The sequence below is a fragment of the Strongylocentrotus purpuratus genome, unplaced genomic scaffold (assembly GCF_000002235.5).
Source record: "Strongylocentrotus purpuratus isolate Spur 01 unplaced genomic scaffold, Spur_5.0 spur5_scaffold_9, whole genome shotgun sequence".
NCBI classification, from domain to species: domain Eukaryota; kingdom Metazoa; phylum Echinodermata; class Echinoidea; order Camarodonta; family Strongylocentrotidae; genus Strongylocentrotus; species Strongylocentrotus purpuratus.
The window spans coordinates 20,432,642-20,451,497 of NW_022145615.1; the positions used below are offsets into that span (position 1 = coordinate 20,432,642).

The 18,856-nt window shown below is 36.0% G+C and overlaps 1 protein-coding gene across 1 annotated transcript; it reads left to right on the top strand.

The window, feature by feature from the left end:
- The first annotated feature begins 3,919 nt into the window (after nt 1–3,919).
- Nucleotides 3,920–17,411, top strand: LOC100892532. Its single transcript, XM_003724055.3, has 4 exons — nt 3,920–4,023; nt 12,289–12,367; nt 12,735–12,862; nt 13,239–17,411. Exons 2-4 carry the CDS (start codon nt 12,322–12,324, stop codon nt 13,470–13,472), a joined length of 408 nt encoding a protein of 135 aa, XP_003724103.1. The 5' UTR covers nt 3,920–4,023; nt 12,289–12,321; the 3' UTR covers nt 13,473–17,411.
- The last annotated feature ends 1,445 nt before the right edge of the window (nt 17,412–18,856 follow it).

Sequence of the window (18,856 nt, forward strand, 5' to 3'; positions counted from 1 at the left end):
GAAAAGAAAGAAACTGCCAAAAAACCAGAGGCTCTCAAAATTAACTAATGCATGCAATACCTTATTCTTTTAGACAAATGCTTTCTTGGAGAATAAATTGAATATTATCCAATTATTCATCTTCCTTTTTACGGAGTAATAATAAAAATAATCATGATATAAAATTTGAAATCGTAAAAAATATGTTTTTTTGCCTGTTTCAGAGTTGGGTCAAATGAACATAGATTTTGGGTTAAATGATTGAACATTCGTTGAGCTTCGAACGATTTGAAACGATTTTTTAAAAAAAGGTTTAAAAACCACGAATGTTGCAATTTGAAACATTTTGTTTCCAATATATCTTTTTTAAAGATAATTTTTGATGGCATCTATACTTTCATAGGCTTTCCATGCACAACTATGCACTGTCCAATATCTCTTATTCATAGGGCGCGTTCATGCTTGATTTTGACGGCCAGAATCAGGCATCTGTTACGCGTTTAGTTTAAAGCACGCTTGCGTTCATGCTCACTTTTGTAGAATCACCGAAAAACGGCGATCACGATCGCCGATCGTAAACTCACAAAAAGATGCGTTTACAATTTGTAAACGCGTTTAAATGGGGTCAACGCACTGACCTCTAGTGGGTCTACGTAGCATGCGCACACAGGTTTGCGAATCCAGCTGAAGGCCACCCAAGGAGAATTGCCTGGAGAAGTGAGCATGAACAGTGCACCGTGGAACTGCGATTACGATGAGCGTTTACGATGAGCGTTACAAATCGCTCATTCTGCCTTCAAAATCAAGCATGAACGCGCCCATAGATAACCCAGAGTTAAATTCCTATTTTTCGGTAATCCCTGATTAGATGCCGCGTTGCCGTCACATCGTATAGCTTTCCATTCTTACGAATTGATTTATCATCTCCCATTATTTCCGACTTAAAATTGTTAAAAGGGAGGATTTTCGAACACAATAGTCCACCTGGACATCTACTGTCAACAAATTCCGTTTTTCTTTTGAGTCTACAATTTCTATTCTGTCAACAAACGACTCTTAATCCCTAATTCAGTGATCAAAATAAATGTGTAAATGGCGCGGGATCATTAAGACTAAATTACTTGATTGTACCAAAGCCAATTGGTAACCGACTCGAAAACATTCTTATAACTATTGTTGAAGTAAATTAAGTTTCGCTCTTGTTGACACTGGTATGATAAATAACTCTGTTGAAACTCAAAACAGTTTACAAAAAAAGTAAGGATGAGGGATGGCGTAGTTTATTCCAATCGTCATGATCATTGGTTCGTCTCCGGTGCCGCAGTGCAACCTTTCGCTCTCCAGCTCACATTCTTTCTGAAAATTATTTATCCCCACTCTATTTCTTCCGGCATTCCCGCTCTTTCGCTCTCTTCCTCCATTTATCTCTCTCACTCGCGTTCGAGTATTTTGTATGCCCTTAAAAAGATTTGTTTTATTTTTATAATGAAACTGTGACTGTGTTATAATACAATTTTAATTGGAAAACGCGCATCGACATTCATGTAACAGATTCAAATTTCTCTCCCGGGTTTGGAGAGGCAATTTGAGCTTGCTAGAAGAATTTATTGTCATACGTATCACAATGAGTTGACGTGTCAAAGTGATATGACCTAATTCAGTCACATCTCCGCCTCCGATCCGAAACTTTCAAATATCTTTAGCAGGCATCATAATTGATTAACACAAGATTCAGAAAGTCAGGTGAGATTCATTTAATGTTTTATCGTTTCTTTACACTCAGCACAGATCAGGTTATACAATTTAAATCCTATTATTTCTGCTCCTTAATTGAGCCTCGAATATTAAAAGAACGTCTACATTATAATTCCCATGTCCATAAATAATAGAAGGTGAGGATTCATAAACATCAAATTGTCTGCTAACTTGAGATTGAACGTCGATATTTATATAAATCTTATATCATGCCTTTGAAAAATGAGAAAGGAAGATTCCCCCAGAAAAGATTACACACAGTTTAGCATTAAAAGAGTGAACGTTCACTTTCAAAGCCCTCCCCTCCTCCTATTGCTTTTTACTTTTAAGCTCAAGGCCTAGCCCCGCCACTTTTCCTTCTTCTAAAAACTGGAAACAGAGTTAATCACAAGTTAAAGGGACCTATTTACAAAACAACAATACAGCATTCAAGCTTCAAACAACAATTTGCTTTTCGGCGTTTAGCTAAAAGAAAGACACGACAAAGCCAGGATTAGGGTTTGCTTTTAAGGGGCGGTGCGAACCTCACAAAGAGAATGAAACTATAAAAGGATTTTGCTAAGTACTACTGTTCTGTAACCGCGACATCTCACAGCCCGTGACTAATGAAAATGATACAATGGGATGCTATTTCACTCTTGGTTGTTGACGTATAGAATGATAATTAGTTGGGTGATTGATGTTGACTTACGGGCTTCAGAATACAACCGGTATTTTCAGCTACAATGATGACCATTCAGAAGACCGGGAAAAAGCGATAGGGTGGTATCTGTTCTTTTTTATTTCCACTCTGGGGGGCTAAAGTTAAGAGTTGAGAATACATTCGTAAAAGGAAGTAACGGGTTAAAAAAAAAAAAGCGAGGATAAAGGTTGCTGCTGTTGCTGTTACTGCTATTGTGGTTATTTGTTGTTCTTATTCAATAATATAAAATTGTAGTGTGAGATATCGAGAAAAGCATAACAAGTAAAGTTAGAAGATGACAACATAATTATGTAGTATATAAAGAGATTACAATGTGAGTTCGGAGAAGAAACAACCACTGGCTGTAATTAACTTAACTATCCCCATGGTCAGTAACATCTCATTGCCGATGACTTAAAACTCATGATTTTCGGTTATTATTTTTGTAACAATTGTGTAAGGCTTTGAACCCAGATCTCTACGAGAAAAAAATTACGTAGAGATCAGTGGCTTGGAGCCACAATGTTCTTTGGGGGCATCATTCGTTTCCATCGAATAATGTCTAATCTTAAAACTTTACCAATTATCGCCAATCCACACTGAGCATAGTCATGAAGGACTATACTAAATCATGAATTTAGATAAAATCGGATGAAATTATATATGTCCCTTTGTGATGTGTTTTCAATCTTTCAATTCATCATTATCAATTATAAATCATGATTTTTTCTTCTTTTCTTTCGAAGTGGATGGTCTTCTCAATAATGACATAAGATGGCGCTATTGCTTGTCAACACATTGAGCTCTTTAAATTTGGTTTTGAGTCGGACTATGTTCCTTTTGTAGACAAGAACTGAGTAGAGACATACCACATTTATTCTTAAATTTTCATAAAGTTAAACGACTATGGAAGGAGGTAATTAAAAAGTTACATTTAATTGAAATTCACATTGATGTTTGGAAATCCATTTGTATGGGAATATCCGGCAATACTGCTAGAATATTGTAATAAACAGTATCATATTTCTAGTAAAGTATATCATTTTTATTTGCAGACAACAAGGAACTCTGCCATCCGTATAGAAAGTAATAGGAACAAATCGATGCATTTCAACCTAAATGGATCTGGGTTTTTTTCCCCCTTTTCAACATATAGATTTTCCCATGTTCGCAGCCCTGGGTATATGACACTTTTAAAACTCGCTAAATATTAAAATATGGGTGGAAAAATATTCTTTAGAATATTTTCTTCCCCAAGCGAATGAAAAAAATATAAAAATTCACATTCGCCAATTTTGAATTTTGGCACACTTTGAGGCGATTCTGGCTCACTAGTGCGGCGTGGCGCCACAATCTCAACGCCAAACTTTTGCTCTCGATCGTACATGTACAGTGCAGTGCATTACACCCATAGAGATATATACTTCACCCTACACACAGGACAAGCGAGCGCGCGCGCGCACACGTACAGATCGCATGCGCATGCTCTAAAATTTCCACTCAATGCAATGCTCAACTAGCTAACTGTAGTGTGTACCGCTTTGAAAAGGAACCAAAGGCAAGAACAGACTTCGATTTCGTCCACCAGCTGAATTAAGTTCATTAAGGTATGTCCCATTTATAAAAGAAAATGTTTGGATCAGTGAAGCACTGTTTATCTGATTCCCTGAAATGTCCATTTTAACGGACTCTTGTGTCGTTTTGAATCGAGCCTTCAACTTTTCAAGGTTAGATCTACTCTCTATGTTGTTGCCCCATGCGTTGTTAAATGTGTTGGTACCATGCCATGCAAGGCATTTGCAAATTAGACTTCTAAATTCTAGACATTATGTGGGTTTTGTCTCAAAATGTAAACAGAAAATGCCCTTTAATTTATTTGAGTGTTTCAATCGTATGTGCTATGATATAAATGTTTAACTAGATATAGATCTAAAGAGTAGAGTCTAGATCCATCATCCAGATTACTATCCAATTTTTTTTCTTCTCAATTTTGTGGGGGGGGGGGGGGGTAGACCGAAAGCTTCAGTCTCTATAATCGTCGGTTGTTCCACTGAGACTACGTCTGGCTCCACTAGACCTCCGGTTATAGAGACAGAACGATCGCCTATGCCAGCCTATGTTGAAGATATCACGGCTAGATTTTAGCCGTTAGGCCCCTCCCACAAACATGAACAAACTTGCCACGGCCGTATTGTTATGCCCCCAAAATCCCCCAAAATGTCATTTTACCTCGTTCATTTCCAATTTTAAATTAGGCCTAGGCTATAATACATCGGTTCCACTTACTAACTTGATTGATATAATCCGTTTAATGGTCCCTTTTAAGGAAATTATCGGTCAAAATCGACATCCATGTTGAAAATCTTGCAAGCCGTGTTAAACTCTCGCTGCCGTCAATCTCATCCCTTCTAGTCTACGCCGAAGGCAAAATGATTATGAAGGAAAAACTGTGATAACGCCATTACGAACGTGTAGATGGCGCACAGTTTTTCCTTCATAATCATTTTGCCTTCGGCGTAGACTAGAAGGGATGAGATTGACGGCAGCGAGAGTTTAACACGGCTTGCAAGATTTTCAACATGGATGTCGATTTTGACCGATAATTTCCTTAAAAGGGACCATTAAACGGATTATATCAATCAAGTTAGTAAGTGGAACCGATGTATTATAGCCTAGGCCTAATTTAAAATTGGAAATGAACGAGGTAAAATGACATTTTGGGGGATTTTGGGGGCATAACAATACGGCCGTGGCAAGTTTGTGGGAGGGGCCTAGCGGCTAAAATCTAGCGGAATAAGTTCAACACAGGCTGGCATAGGCAGTCGTTCAGTCTCTATAACCGGAGGTCTAGTGGAGCCAGACGTAGTCTCAGTGGAACAACCGACGATTATAGAGACTGAAGCTTTCGGTCTAGGGGGGGGGGTAGCCTTAAGGGCTCCCTCGAAATGTGTTTTATATTATTCGAGGGAGCCTTAATTTGCTCCCATAGGGTCCCACGGAGAGGTAAGTAAACATTATCTAAAATGTGTTCAAAATCACACTTTCCCGCACCCGACCAATATTGGACAGTGGCTTTGATAAATTGTATAGGCCTAGAGTAAAGGAGCCGGTAATCGGCCAGCTCCAGTTTTTGGCCGATTGGTTGGATGCAAGGTAAAATCCCTCTAAAATACATCGCATAATAGCATAACACATATCACGAACATACCATACCATGATGCCAGTGTCACTGAAGAACCACATTTGCAATGAAAAATATATCCTAAAATATCACATTTAAGCGATGTAATCGGCGGTCCCGCTACCCGAATCTGAAAAATCGAGTATCTTACGCGTGTCTGTAAGAAATATGGGTACCATAAAATGAGCTTTATTTCAAGTACTTTTCAGATTTAGAGCCCGATTTTGTGCTAGTCGCAAGCTCAAAAGTATCTCATCGCATGTATTAAATCATTGCAGCCGGAAACCGCAGCGCACACACGATATCTCTGTCAAATTCAGATTCCAATTTCTGATCACCGCAGAGGTAGTTTTCGGCACAGGGAGCTCCGGGGTGTGGGATACCCGCTCCGGCCACCAATGCTATAGATCAGCAGAGGAATGCACGGCGCTTGCTTCCAATTGACTTTGTACATGCGGCCGAAAACTACCTCCAAATCAATGAAAATGGAAATGAATATTGTCATGGCAATTCATGATTTTTTTTTCTGGGATTCTTTTTTGTTTAAATAATAGTAGGGATGTCAGACGCTCGCGCTGCAATCCTGAAATTGAGCCATCAGTGTGCGTACGAGCCAACGGTGATTGTAGTCGAAATAAAAACATGCAATCTTTAAAAATTCATTAAAAATCAAAATTAGCAGGAAAGAACTAATTGATTAAGAATTACCGTAGATTAAAGTTGTATTCCAATATTGGAAGCATTTTCTTCACAAGTAGAATCATAGAATCAATCAAAATATGGCAGTAAAGATGAGCTCTAATTCGCCCATTGGCCCTTTGCAAGCGTTTGAAAGGCATTGCAGCAGCCATGGCACTGCTTTTCTGCGACTCTCTGAAAAACTGCGCATGTTTACATCGAAATCTGGAGGTGATCCGGGTGTCACACAATGCCCAAATTTGGACATGCCATTCATGAAACTTAGAAAAGTTGACCATGCGCGTTGACTTTTTTGCCTACCCCATACTTTTAATATATTTGAGCATTAAAAAAAAGTTCCAATTTATAGCGATCTTTTTCTTATAAAAATGAACTTTTTGCAAAAGTCAATGTTAGTATATTTATAAGTGATATCCAAGCTATCTTTGAGCCAAAAATTGAAGGGAAATTCATTCAGGATCATCTACAGATAATCACAAACTTCCGATGTATACTACTCAAGACTGAACAACCGTAAGTCTTGACACTCGCCCCCAACCCCTGGTGATTCTGTGCTGAACACGTACGGACCGAACTAAATATTTGCAGCTAGAAACTACTGTCCATGGATAAATTGAGAATTTTGATCGACTACAAACGTTGAATATAAGTTTTTCATAATTAAAGACTCCATTATTAAAGCAATAACTCAGTATTTATTATAGAAAAAGAAGTTGAAATGTTGAATGTGTGTACGAGTGAAATGCCGGGAGGAACTATATAAATGAAAGAAAAGCGTGATGTTATCATCAAGCCGCAATGGCCACGTGCGCGCACGTGGAAATTTCCATTGTAAGCGCCAGCATGTGGCTCTTCTTCTAAGTGTACAAACTCCCTCTTTAAAAAAGATAAAATGCAAGAAATTATTAAAACAATGTTTCAAGGGAAACTAAACACTGTTTCGAGGGAAATTACGTAGAAATGAGCAATTCTAGTGACTCGGCTGTAATTGTAAATATACAGGTGTTATTCTCCTGATACATTTGTAACATTACAAGAGGTTTTCTGGACATTTACCATATTTGTTTTCCTTTATCAAAAAGCAATTTTACATGTACTTGGAATTGATATATTTTTCCACCATGACTGCCAGAATTTTAATCCAAGTTTACATTGAAATATCATCTTATATTTGTATCGCTGATTATTTGAAAACCTTTACTTGAAAATCAGCGATCCTCCAGATCCTCAAATCGATCCTCAAATTTTATCAGGAAACATTTTTCCTGTGATTTTTTTTTTTTTTTTTATATCTTTGTTTTTCTTTGTTTTTCTATGTTTGTTGCCATGGCAACCTTATATTTTAATTTTAAAAATGTTGTGGGAAGATGTCCCTGCTATTATCTTGGAATGCAAAGTGTTTTGAGTAGCAATTTGATCTGGAAAGTAAATACCGGTATATTACTTTTTAAATATTTTCTTATTTTCTTTGTTTTGTTTCCATGGCAACAATATATTTAATTTCAAGGTTATAAGAATATAATGAAGAAAAGTTCTGTTGAAATTTCAGTGAGAAACAAGATATATTTTTTGAGATATGGCACATCAAACAATGCTTGCAATGTTGAGGTATGTACTCTTTACTATGTACTTAAATTACACTCGGTGCCATGCTTACATTGTAATTTCCTATGCAAAAACTTCAGGAAATACCCCTAAATAAAAATATTAAAAAATTAATATCTCGAGAATCAATTTATATTTTGACTCCATTTTTTTTCCATATTGAATGATAAATTGTGTTCTCCAAATACAGTGCAAAATTGTCATGATTTAATGGACTTCAATTTTTAGTCTAACATCCCTAATAATAGTATTTGCCTAGGCCGAATACAAGTGGGTGTTATTTCCTGTTATTTTGAACTCTCGTGATCTTTCTTTCCTCATCCGGAAGCAGAGGCCACCTCAGATGGACTTGTAATCAACAGAGTCTATAAAAGTACTAGGGAGCTATTGCAAATGTATACATTATATGTGTTATATAGAGAGAGACATAGGCGCCGGAAGTTGGGGGGGGGGGGGGGGCGAAACACATTTTTGCCCCCAAAAAAAAACCCAAAAAAAAGCAGTAAAGGAGTAAACATGGTTTGTATTTTTAACCCAAAAGAACATAACAATAATAAAAACCTGAATTGAATCACATATACAATTCCATTAAAAAAAAAGAAATTCCCAGAATTTTATAAACATTGCGCATGCCGCCTATACAGTATTTATAAATGGAGGTCTTTATAATAGCGATACGCGCATATCGTGGACATATTGTGCAAGAATGGGAAAGCGTGTCCGTTTTTTTGTTATAGGGGTGAGAAGACATGAGCCCCTGGACACTGGCGTACTGATGGTGGGGGGGGGGGGTGTAGTTCTTATTCTATACCAGTGATTTACAAATGTGACTGTTATGACATGATTTTCTGGTATTTTTTCTCCATTTTTTTGTCAGTCATACCTTTTTATGCGTTTGTTGGAAAAAAAGAGATTCCCAAATTACAGTCGGGCGAAAAATATGTTTATTTAGAAGCCTTTATTATGTCATAGTCTGCAAAGTGGCTGGGCTCGAGCCCCCCTCACTTTTTGAAAAAGTATGTTAAAGAGAAAAAGAAAGAAAGACGGAGAAAAAAAATAAGTGACCTGCCAAAATCACAAATAAAGTATAAAAAATGCTCATCTGACTGTAATTAAATGCCTAAAACCCCAGAGCGTCCGGGGGCTCTGCCCCCTGGATGCTCATCTGATCGGAATTTAATACCTAAAAAAAAAAAAAATCCCAGGGGTTATGCCCCTGGACCCCACCAAAGGCCCTAGGGCGGGCCCCTGGATGCTCATCTGACCGTTATTAAATACCTAAAACCCCCGAGCTTCCAGAGGCTAATGCCCTGGACCCCACGCCAATTTACGCTCTACTGTACCTGATCGTTAATACTCCACTTTGAAAAACGTTCCGCGGGACCTGCATGTAACGTGTAAGACTGGTGGTGATGCAGATTTTTCGTCTGCCCCCCCCCCCTTCCGAACGTTTTTTTTCTCATCGTGTCACTGCCCCTGGAAGGTGAGCCCCCTGGAATGTTTGCCCCCCCCCCCCCCCATCCCAAACTGCTTCCGGCGCGCCTGGAGATAGAGATTGATTGAGAGAGGGAGTGGGAGACGGGGAGCGAGAAAGAGGGGGGAGGGGAATAGGACAGTAGGGGGAGGAGTGGAGAGAGACAAAGAGAGAGAGAGAGAGAGAGAGTGTGTGTGTGAGAGCTAGAGAGGGGTAAATAGAGAGAGGGTCAAAGAGAGAAAGATAACGAGAGAGAGAGAAATAGTAGGGAAATATTGCCTCTGACAAAGTCTACGTAGTAAGAACACATTAGTATTGGTCGTATTCCTCTAAATTAAATGTAATGATAATACAGTTTATTTGCGTCATACAAAACATGACAACTCATAAATACAGAATAGATAATTATATCAGCCAGGACAACGTGTGCTTGTACATGAGGCCCCTATCAATGTAAACACAATATTCAATTAAATTAAATAGCGAAATGAATAAAACTTACTAGGTATATATACGTACATTTAGAAGAGGAAAGAAATATAAGACCAACCATCAACTATCAGCAGTATCACGCATGTATATGCATACACCCACAATTACACTCAAACAAAAGCAATACAAAAATAGGGAGAGTACAGAATGAGAAAATGACACACTGAGTGTCAAATTTGAAAGAACATACAATTTAAATGACAAAGTCATTTTTGTTTATCAAAATCGGTTCAGAAACGACTAAAATATCCTTAAATATAGCGATTTGTAATATTTGTGTACCACCAAAAATATTCGATAATTTGAAAAAGCCGTTGAAAAAACGAAACAGCACCTTTTATGTTGTATTTCAGCCAATGCCAATTAAAAAATAATTAATTAACGGTCACTGTATTTCTTTGAAAGTGGAGCTGAATTGGAATGATTGGCTAAATTTTACACATTTGGGGTCTAAATTTACCTTCATAGCAATTTTAGGTCCCAAAAGGGCACTAGAAATGTCATAGATAAGAATAACAGCAATAAGCATGCACTTTAAAGCCATTTGCGGTCTGAAAACAGAATTCAACTATCCCTTTAAACATGAAACTGATATATTATTGAGTTTTAAAAGTTCATACACTGGGAGAATTTTCAATAAAAAAAAAAGGTGGAAGACTGGGACTACGAAGTTACTCTTTTTTATCAGTCGTATTGCACGTTTTTGTAAAATATATAGTTTATCAATATAAATTGGTGGATAAAAAATATCTGAGTTTGGATATAACACCTATACTTCTTGAAAGCTTAGAACATATGTTAGCAATGTGATACTTCTTTTTGGCTAATTGGATTTCCCGACACCATTATAGTGCTCGTTAAAATTAAAATATTTAATTTCAATCGATTTCAATTGATTTCGTAATCAACGACAATGCACTTTCAACCGGATATCGTTTATCTTTATTCGAATCTCTCCCAAATTATAATATGTAGTAGCTGAGTTTCTGATCTAAGTTCCAAATACAACCTATTTTCTTTCTTGATGACGAGATCATGAAGGAATTTTAGTCAAACACAATGGGTCAAAATCAAACTTCCCTTTATTTCCTTCCTTTTTTACCATCCTGGCCTCGATGATTGCTAAGCTCCTTTCCCTTCCGAATACTATCTTCAGCTATCTACAGTTCCATGCATTACTTGAAGAAAAAAAAATCAATACTCCCTGCCTCTCATTCTTTCCCTTTCCTATATTATTAACTGTTAATTCAACTCTGGTCTAATCCACATACTTATACAGTGACAGTATATATCCATTCGATATTTAAAGATTTTATTATCAAGCGACTTGCGAAGCTCACGTCAACAACTAAAAATGATCGCTAATGTAGTCCCACATTTATTTTGACTTTTCATTTACGCCGGGACATCATGACGTCACGCACTATTCACTTTTTATTATTCAGGCATGTGCTCTTATTTATCAATTACATTTTTATTTCTTTGAATAAGATAAAATCGTCAAAATGCGTTCTTCATGGTGTAAATTAGAGTCAAAGGTGTATTGTCATACATGTATATCGTCACAATCTATCTTCCCTAGATCCATGAAGATCAAGGGGACACAATTCAATCTTTACATATGGATAGATCATAATGGGAGAATCATTTTATAAAATGATATATCGTGTAATGCATTATTCGTTATGTAAACCATTATCATACGTGTCACCTAATTCGTCTAAGTGACGAATTAAAGTCTAGTTAACATTTGTTCCTATATCTTCATATCAAGAATTACCAATCGCTTTACCCCCCAAAAAAATTCTTGATATCAAGAAATAGGAATAAATGTTAAAACGGCTTGCCATAAATATGCAGCAATACGTAAGCCAAATACGCAAAGGTGTGACTGAGGCATTAGACTTTAATCTTTTGTTACTTTAATTTGTTTAAAGGAAACCTCACACCAAGAAACAACTTTACTTATTCTGAGAGATTTAGTATATTCTTGCCCATTTATTAACTTCTTGATCATGTTGATATACTGGTTATCATAATCCTTTGCCTTTCATTTTTCTTAGATTTTAATTGACTCCAGGGGATGTTTCACAAAGATCCTAAGTAGAACTTAACTCTAAGTTGGACTTAAAAATTATGGACAGCCATTGGAGTCTTTAAATGAAATATATTCAAAAGCAGAAATTCAAGTATTTTAGACTTTTTATTAATTCCACATCCAGAACATGAAATCTCCTTGATGATAGAAAATATGAATGATTTCAATAAACAATGAATGCCTTTCAAAATAACTTTTACAAAATATTTTCAAAGATGCTAATGGCTTTCCATATTTTTTAAGTCCAACTTAGAGATAAGTTCAACTTAGGATCTTTGTGAAACATCCCCCTGATGTATTTATGTTTTCTTACTCATTTTCAGACTGTCTGTTGAAAGAAAATAACATCGGCCAATATGACGAGAGCAATTATCCCTGTGGTACTCGTATTACTAGTGTTTGGTAAGTATGGTATTTAGAATATTGTATTTTAGATCTGTTTTCTGTGCATTGAATAACTCTTACGGTAGAAAAAAAATGGCTGAGAAATGAACACCAAGAGATAAGAAATTTGAGGTACATGTACATCTAATCACTATGACACAGTAACTGCAGTTTTGATTATGAAGTATGATTTTTTTTTAAATTCAAAAAGTTGTATACTGATTACCGGTACAACTTACTGGTTTCAACGATCCCTTTAACTGCATGATGAATAATTCTGAAATGGAATTCCATTTTCAACACTCAAAATGAGTTGTAACTCTTTAAGTTCTGTGACATTATGTAGATTTTGATTTTGTTGTTTCCTTTCGTTTCTTCTTGTTAGCTGTGGAGAGGATAACAGCCGAAATGGTCACATGTTATCAATGTGAACAGGTGGACAACCCAGTGGGTACAGAATGCTGGAACGCTTCAGAGACCCTCCCTACTGTGGAATGTGAACACTCGTGCTTTGTAAGTACCAGTACAATGGATTGGTCTGTGGAGTAGCGTAAGAACATCCATTTGAACATCACTTGTAGAGATTATTTGTACCTTCAAAGTATGCTATGCTAGGATGTTTTGTTTGTTTTTAATATTATACATTCAAATAGATTGGGCGCCAGTGACAAGTGCAGAGATATAAAAATTCCTCTTTTTTTTGGTCTACTTGTGTTACCATTTAAATGTAAATGAAACCACGAGAGGCAGAAATATTTCAGTAGAATTTAAAGAAGAAAATTGGCTCATGGGTAAGTAGCTGTATGCGTGTACTGTAGGGAGGGAAAGAATTTAAACCACTCTCTCTGACTTTTACCTAAACAAATGAATCTTCACTCTTTTCTGTCAGACATCTATGTTCCAATCTGGAGGAAACCATCTCGATAACTACTGGAACGTGAAGCGAGGCTGTGAATCTGGGTGCAGTGGCTCAAGCAATTGTCTCAGTCAGCATTATGGTGCCTGCAAGTACTGTTGTTCCAGTAACCTCTGCAACAATATCGTGAGTTCTCCAGCCGTCAACGTCAGGATAAGTTTGCCTTTATTAGTAACTAGTGCACTCGGTCTTTTAGTGTGGCTCTGAAGCCAGGAATTAAGAACTTTGTATGCTTACGGTATTTAATTAGGGGAGAAAGGGAATTTTAATATTTCACCCATGATATTCCTCTTTTCACCTTTTAGGAGAGTTTTCAAGAAGTGTACATGTATTCCCACAGGCTCTAGAGTATCCAAGACTGCTTGTACATTCTTATCTGCAATAGCAAGATGTGCTATGGAAAGTTATTTTGCCATTGCCTATGAGAAGTGGGTAGTTCTTGGTTCTTGCATGAAGCCTCTAGGAATGAGAGAATACCGTAATTGATGGTTAAGTCTGCTTAGAACCATTCCGAGGAGTATGCAAAAAACATCTTCTTCCATGTAACCTACATGTATAGCTTATTAGTCGAGCGAACCATATTTTATTGATTAAGCCCCTCTGCATTAGTTTGGCATGGAGGGATTAACCTCCCTGCAAGGTCACTGGCAGGTGGTTGTCTCATCAAGTCAGCTCTCAATTAACATAAGAAAAGGGGCATCATGGGGATCAACATGTACCGCTTGGGCATTGTTGGCTGTATAGAGGGCGCTAGTAGCTATAAGGAGTGCAGTGGGGCTTTAAAACTTTTGTAGATATACAATCCATCCATTGTCTTGTCAATTTTCAGTAGAATAAATTACATGATAGGATATTTCAATGTGACTGTTCATAAAAAAAAAATATGCATAACAGCCTTAGACTCTGATCCAAATGTAATGAGCAGTACTCCTAATGGCAAAACAAGATTTTTAGTCTAGATAAAGACAGATTTTTACTACAATATTGTCAGCCAAATTATGAAAGTATAGAGGAATTTTGTAGACTTTCCCATTCTGTGCCATTACTATATGTGCCATTTTTTTAATAGACACAGCTAGATAGCTAAATGACATGTAGTCCCATCTAAACACAAGTCACAGTTTTTGGCTTTTAGCATTCTTGCATTCGAAAATATTTTTTGAGTAGTATCTTGGGTATTAATTTCTCATTTACTATCAGAGGTGAATCCTCTCTGAAAGACACGTTTTGAAGAGTTATTCAAATTTATAGACAATTTCTGCTCTGTTTTTTAGTGATGCACTTGTGACCTTTTCAACGTATTGTAGTCAAGGCATGAAATAAACTTTCGTGCAGGTCACACATTATAGTAGTTAAGCCTGAGGCTGTATATTTGTTCAGTAGTTAGTTTTTGATGAAAGCTTGGAATTTGATTTATCTTGAAAGTCTTTCATAGTGTCTAATATTGTCATTTTCATCATAATGGGGGTGTTCAGAGTTTGTTTTAAAGTGCAAAGTTGCAAAATCATAGTTCTTGTATGAGCTCCTCAAAAAAAGAAGAGTTCATGCCACAGTCAGCATCTAAACCACTGGAGTAGGACATCAACACATTCATATTATTGACTCGAGTGGCTTCTTTTGAAATTGATGTTGGTTGCAATCTAGGTAAATGTCAATAAATATTGTCATGGCAAGAATCAGTGCAAATGGTATAAAGGAAATTCACTTCTTTCTCTTACATTCAATGTGTGAGAAAAACAAACTATAAACTAAACATTTAGAATTCATAAACTTCAAAATTAATATCAACAGTGCAGAGATTGCTCATGAAGATTTGACCCACTTTTTGATGGATGGATAGATCATGTTTCTGATTTTTTTTCTTGTGACATATAATGTACTGTACATGTGCACTGTACATACAAATCACTTTGATTGGAAACATGTTTCAATCACCTTGTTAATTTGCCTACATATACTAATCCATTTTTGATTTATATTAATGTTTCTTGATGCCTGTACATGTCCATGTATCCTCTGTTTGTACAGATTATTTGATACTTCACCTGAAATTTTCAACTCTGAAAAGACAGTTGTAGAACTATTGTGATTTTTCTACTTTTTTTGTCCAAATTTCCTGTCTTCCTGATTATTACCCATCTACCTCACCTTCTCAAAATAAAAGAGAAGGGTGGAGGAGAGAAGGAAGGAATCTTTTTATTGTCACAAAATTTAACTCTGAAATATAATAAATGAAATATAAAAATGTTCTGCCATTGGCAGTAAAACAGGATTGTATTCACTCAGAACCCCAATTTTTCAATAAAAACAAAAGCAATAAAAATGCCGAAATGAAATAAAGCAAACACCCGGTCGTCTAAAATGTAACATTTTGAAGCTTTTTTAAGAGCAATTCTTTTGGTGTTATGCTTAAACAATAAAGCAACATTGATATGTATATGACACTTTTAAGATTTATGAAATGTGTGGATTCAGTGAAATATTAATCATTTTTTGTGTGGATTTGGTGTACCATACTTCCAGGGTGAATGGAATGGGTTGTTAACACTATATAAATGTATTATTATAATTATTAAGGGTCACATAGATGATAAGTGTATGTACTTTTATTTGTTTAAAGTTCAGTTGTTGACTTGCTGTTTTCAAGAAATCATGATTTTTATTTGATAAATTGTGTTCGGTAAAACTCATCTTGGTACATGTAATAGTCCACTAGTAATATTACTATCAAGTTTAAACTTTGTAAGTTTGTTTTGTTTATTTTATCTAACCTTAGAAGCACAGTGAAATAGGGTTTAAAAGCAATCTGTTTTGCACCTTGAAGGCTTGAAATAAGTCAATCATGTGTAATGATAGGTCAAAGTGTGCTGAAATGTTTGTTGCTCATGTTTCTAAATGCTATACTATGTACATGTACATGTATTCCTCAATGTTTATCATACAGCTCCTCAACAAATTAGAGAAAATCATTTTGGTAGGCTGAAAAAACTGAGCAGTCCCTTTGTATACAACGTACATGTAGTTGTTATAGTACATTTAGTGCCTTACTATTTACGATGTATTTTGGAAAAGACACGATTGAAGTTCTTGTATTAAGACAATTTTTGACGAAAACATGTATTTGTTCTGAATATGGTAGATAAAGGCAAAAAGCTGAATGTCACAAAAGACTTGCAATGAATAGCCAACGATATTAAGTGACAGGAACATGAATTCTGAAGCATACAACTATCAATATTGATATGAAATTGATTTGCAACACATTTAAGTGCGGCAGTAGGGTAAATACTAAGTAAACAAATATACCTGTAATATTTTTTCTTGTCGCTACATTTGTACATTTGTTTGTTCAGTACTTTAAACATTATTGTGGATAGACTTCTGAATTTTGTCAGTTATAATATAATATAAATGTTTTTTGTTTTGTAGTTTAAGAAAAATTAATCATATTGCTCACAAACATACCTAAAAAATTAAAAATCACATTGCAGAATTCTAATAATGATTTCAGTGACAAATGTTACTTCAGTGTACATAGTACATACATGTACAATATGCAGTTCACATATTTCATGAAAAGGGAACAGCAAATATGTACATGTATAGACTGTGAATTGGTCTTAACTTGAAGGATTTAAATAATTTTACCTCCTATGTCGTCTTCATTATTTATTGATTTTGCTTTAATTAGGCGTCGGTGCTTTGCAGTGTACTAATTTATACCTTATATACAGTGTACATAGGTTAGACCTACAAGTTCATGTATGTTTGATTTTTCTTCCTGAGGTATAATTTGTCATCATGCATTCTGGAAAAGCTTCGACCGTTAAATTGGCCTACTAATAAAACCATTCAACCATTTACAAAAGAAATGCCTGTATTCATAGTTCATATGAATGATAGGCTTTGGGATTGAAACGCAAACATGACGTCAGGAACTGGTTTAAACCACTATTGATTCAGCTGTACTAGTGAGGCTTTGGTTGACAACATGACATTTTCATCAATAATTTCATGGTAATGGATAATTTGCACTGGCTATAGTCACTAGTACAATTCCATTTAATTTGTTAACAGTTTAGGACTGGTCTTTGTGGTATTAAAGACCATTGTTAAAGAAACTGTCTAGCTTATAGCATATTTTGAGTTTCGTTTTTTTTAAATAGGTGTTGAATATCTCCAAAAAGGAATCTCTTACATGAAGTACAGTTCCAACTACAAAACATTTTTATGCTCTGGTGCTTCCAGTAAATGTAAAAGAACAGAAAAGTAAAGGAGAGAGTCAGTTTAACGGGCGTGCGGTGATATTTTTTGTGAGTCATTGCGCTGCAGTTTTCAGTCCCTGTTAAGTTCCTGGTCCGATGGCTAGAATGGTTGATGTATTGTCTCGTAAATTATAAATAGGTTGATACCCTTGAATGCATGACTGGAGAGATACAGTATAGTCGTATTAAAAGGCAAGCGAATGGCCATGCAATGATGTCACACATCAGATTAGTAATGCATGGCAAGTCAATGGTTCACTGATTCTACACTCATCTGTTGATTGTTTAGTGGATTTGAAGCACAGGGATGAAAAGTATGATGTAATATTTGGGACTGTGATGAAAAGTCAATCCGAATTGTACATACAAGTAATGATAAGATGAACAAATTTCCTGCAAATACTCTCTCATTCACACACTCTCTCTCTCTCTCTCTCTCTCTCTCTCTCTCTCTCTCTCTCTCTCTCCCTCTCTCTCTCTCTCTCTCCTCTCTCTCTCTCCCTCTCTTTCCCTCTCTCCCTCCCCCTCCCCCTCTCTCTCTCTATCTCTCCCTGTTGCTATCACTCCCAAAATGATAACAAATCATGTGTATCTATGGCATGTACCAAACAATATTCATTTCTCATTTATATGGTTGTAATAAATATTCTATTTTTATGTTGCAATACTTCAATGTGAAGAGGGTCATAGCCATTCAGAATGCACCCATGTGTCATTATTAAATGGTAGAAAACATGGATACTGTACATTATACTCATGTAAATGCATGTACACACTACTCCTTGGAGAGGGTCGGATACTTGACCCCACCCATGTTAAATTTTTGTCTTTCACTGGTGTGCTTTACTTTTCATCATTCAATAGTTCTTTCATGTAGATATCATTTATCTCTTGTTTATAGTTTTAACAAGTAGTTTCTCGTCAGATCTAGTGTCAATTAATCACTTTGTATGTGCGTGTATAATGATTTGTTCATTAACACATTGCGTTTTTTTAGTTTATACAACATGGTGTTTTCCGCAAATGTATAACTTGAATCATATTAAAATGTTATCCTGTTAAAAAACATTGTTTCTCATCGGGCCTTTTCATGGCACTTGGTGCAAGCTCTACGCAATATCCCGCACATTGTTATATTTGTCATGAGTAAAAGGAAACCATCGGTAAAATGACAATGTACATTTCCTTGTTCATTACTAAGAACCATGACTTCATTGGTAAACATTTAATTTGCTCTTTTTCTATTTAAACTATCTTATACTACTTTTAAATGTGTATTGTAATTCTGATTTGTCATGAGTAAAAGGAAACCATCGGTAAAAACCA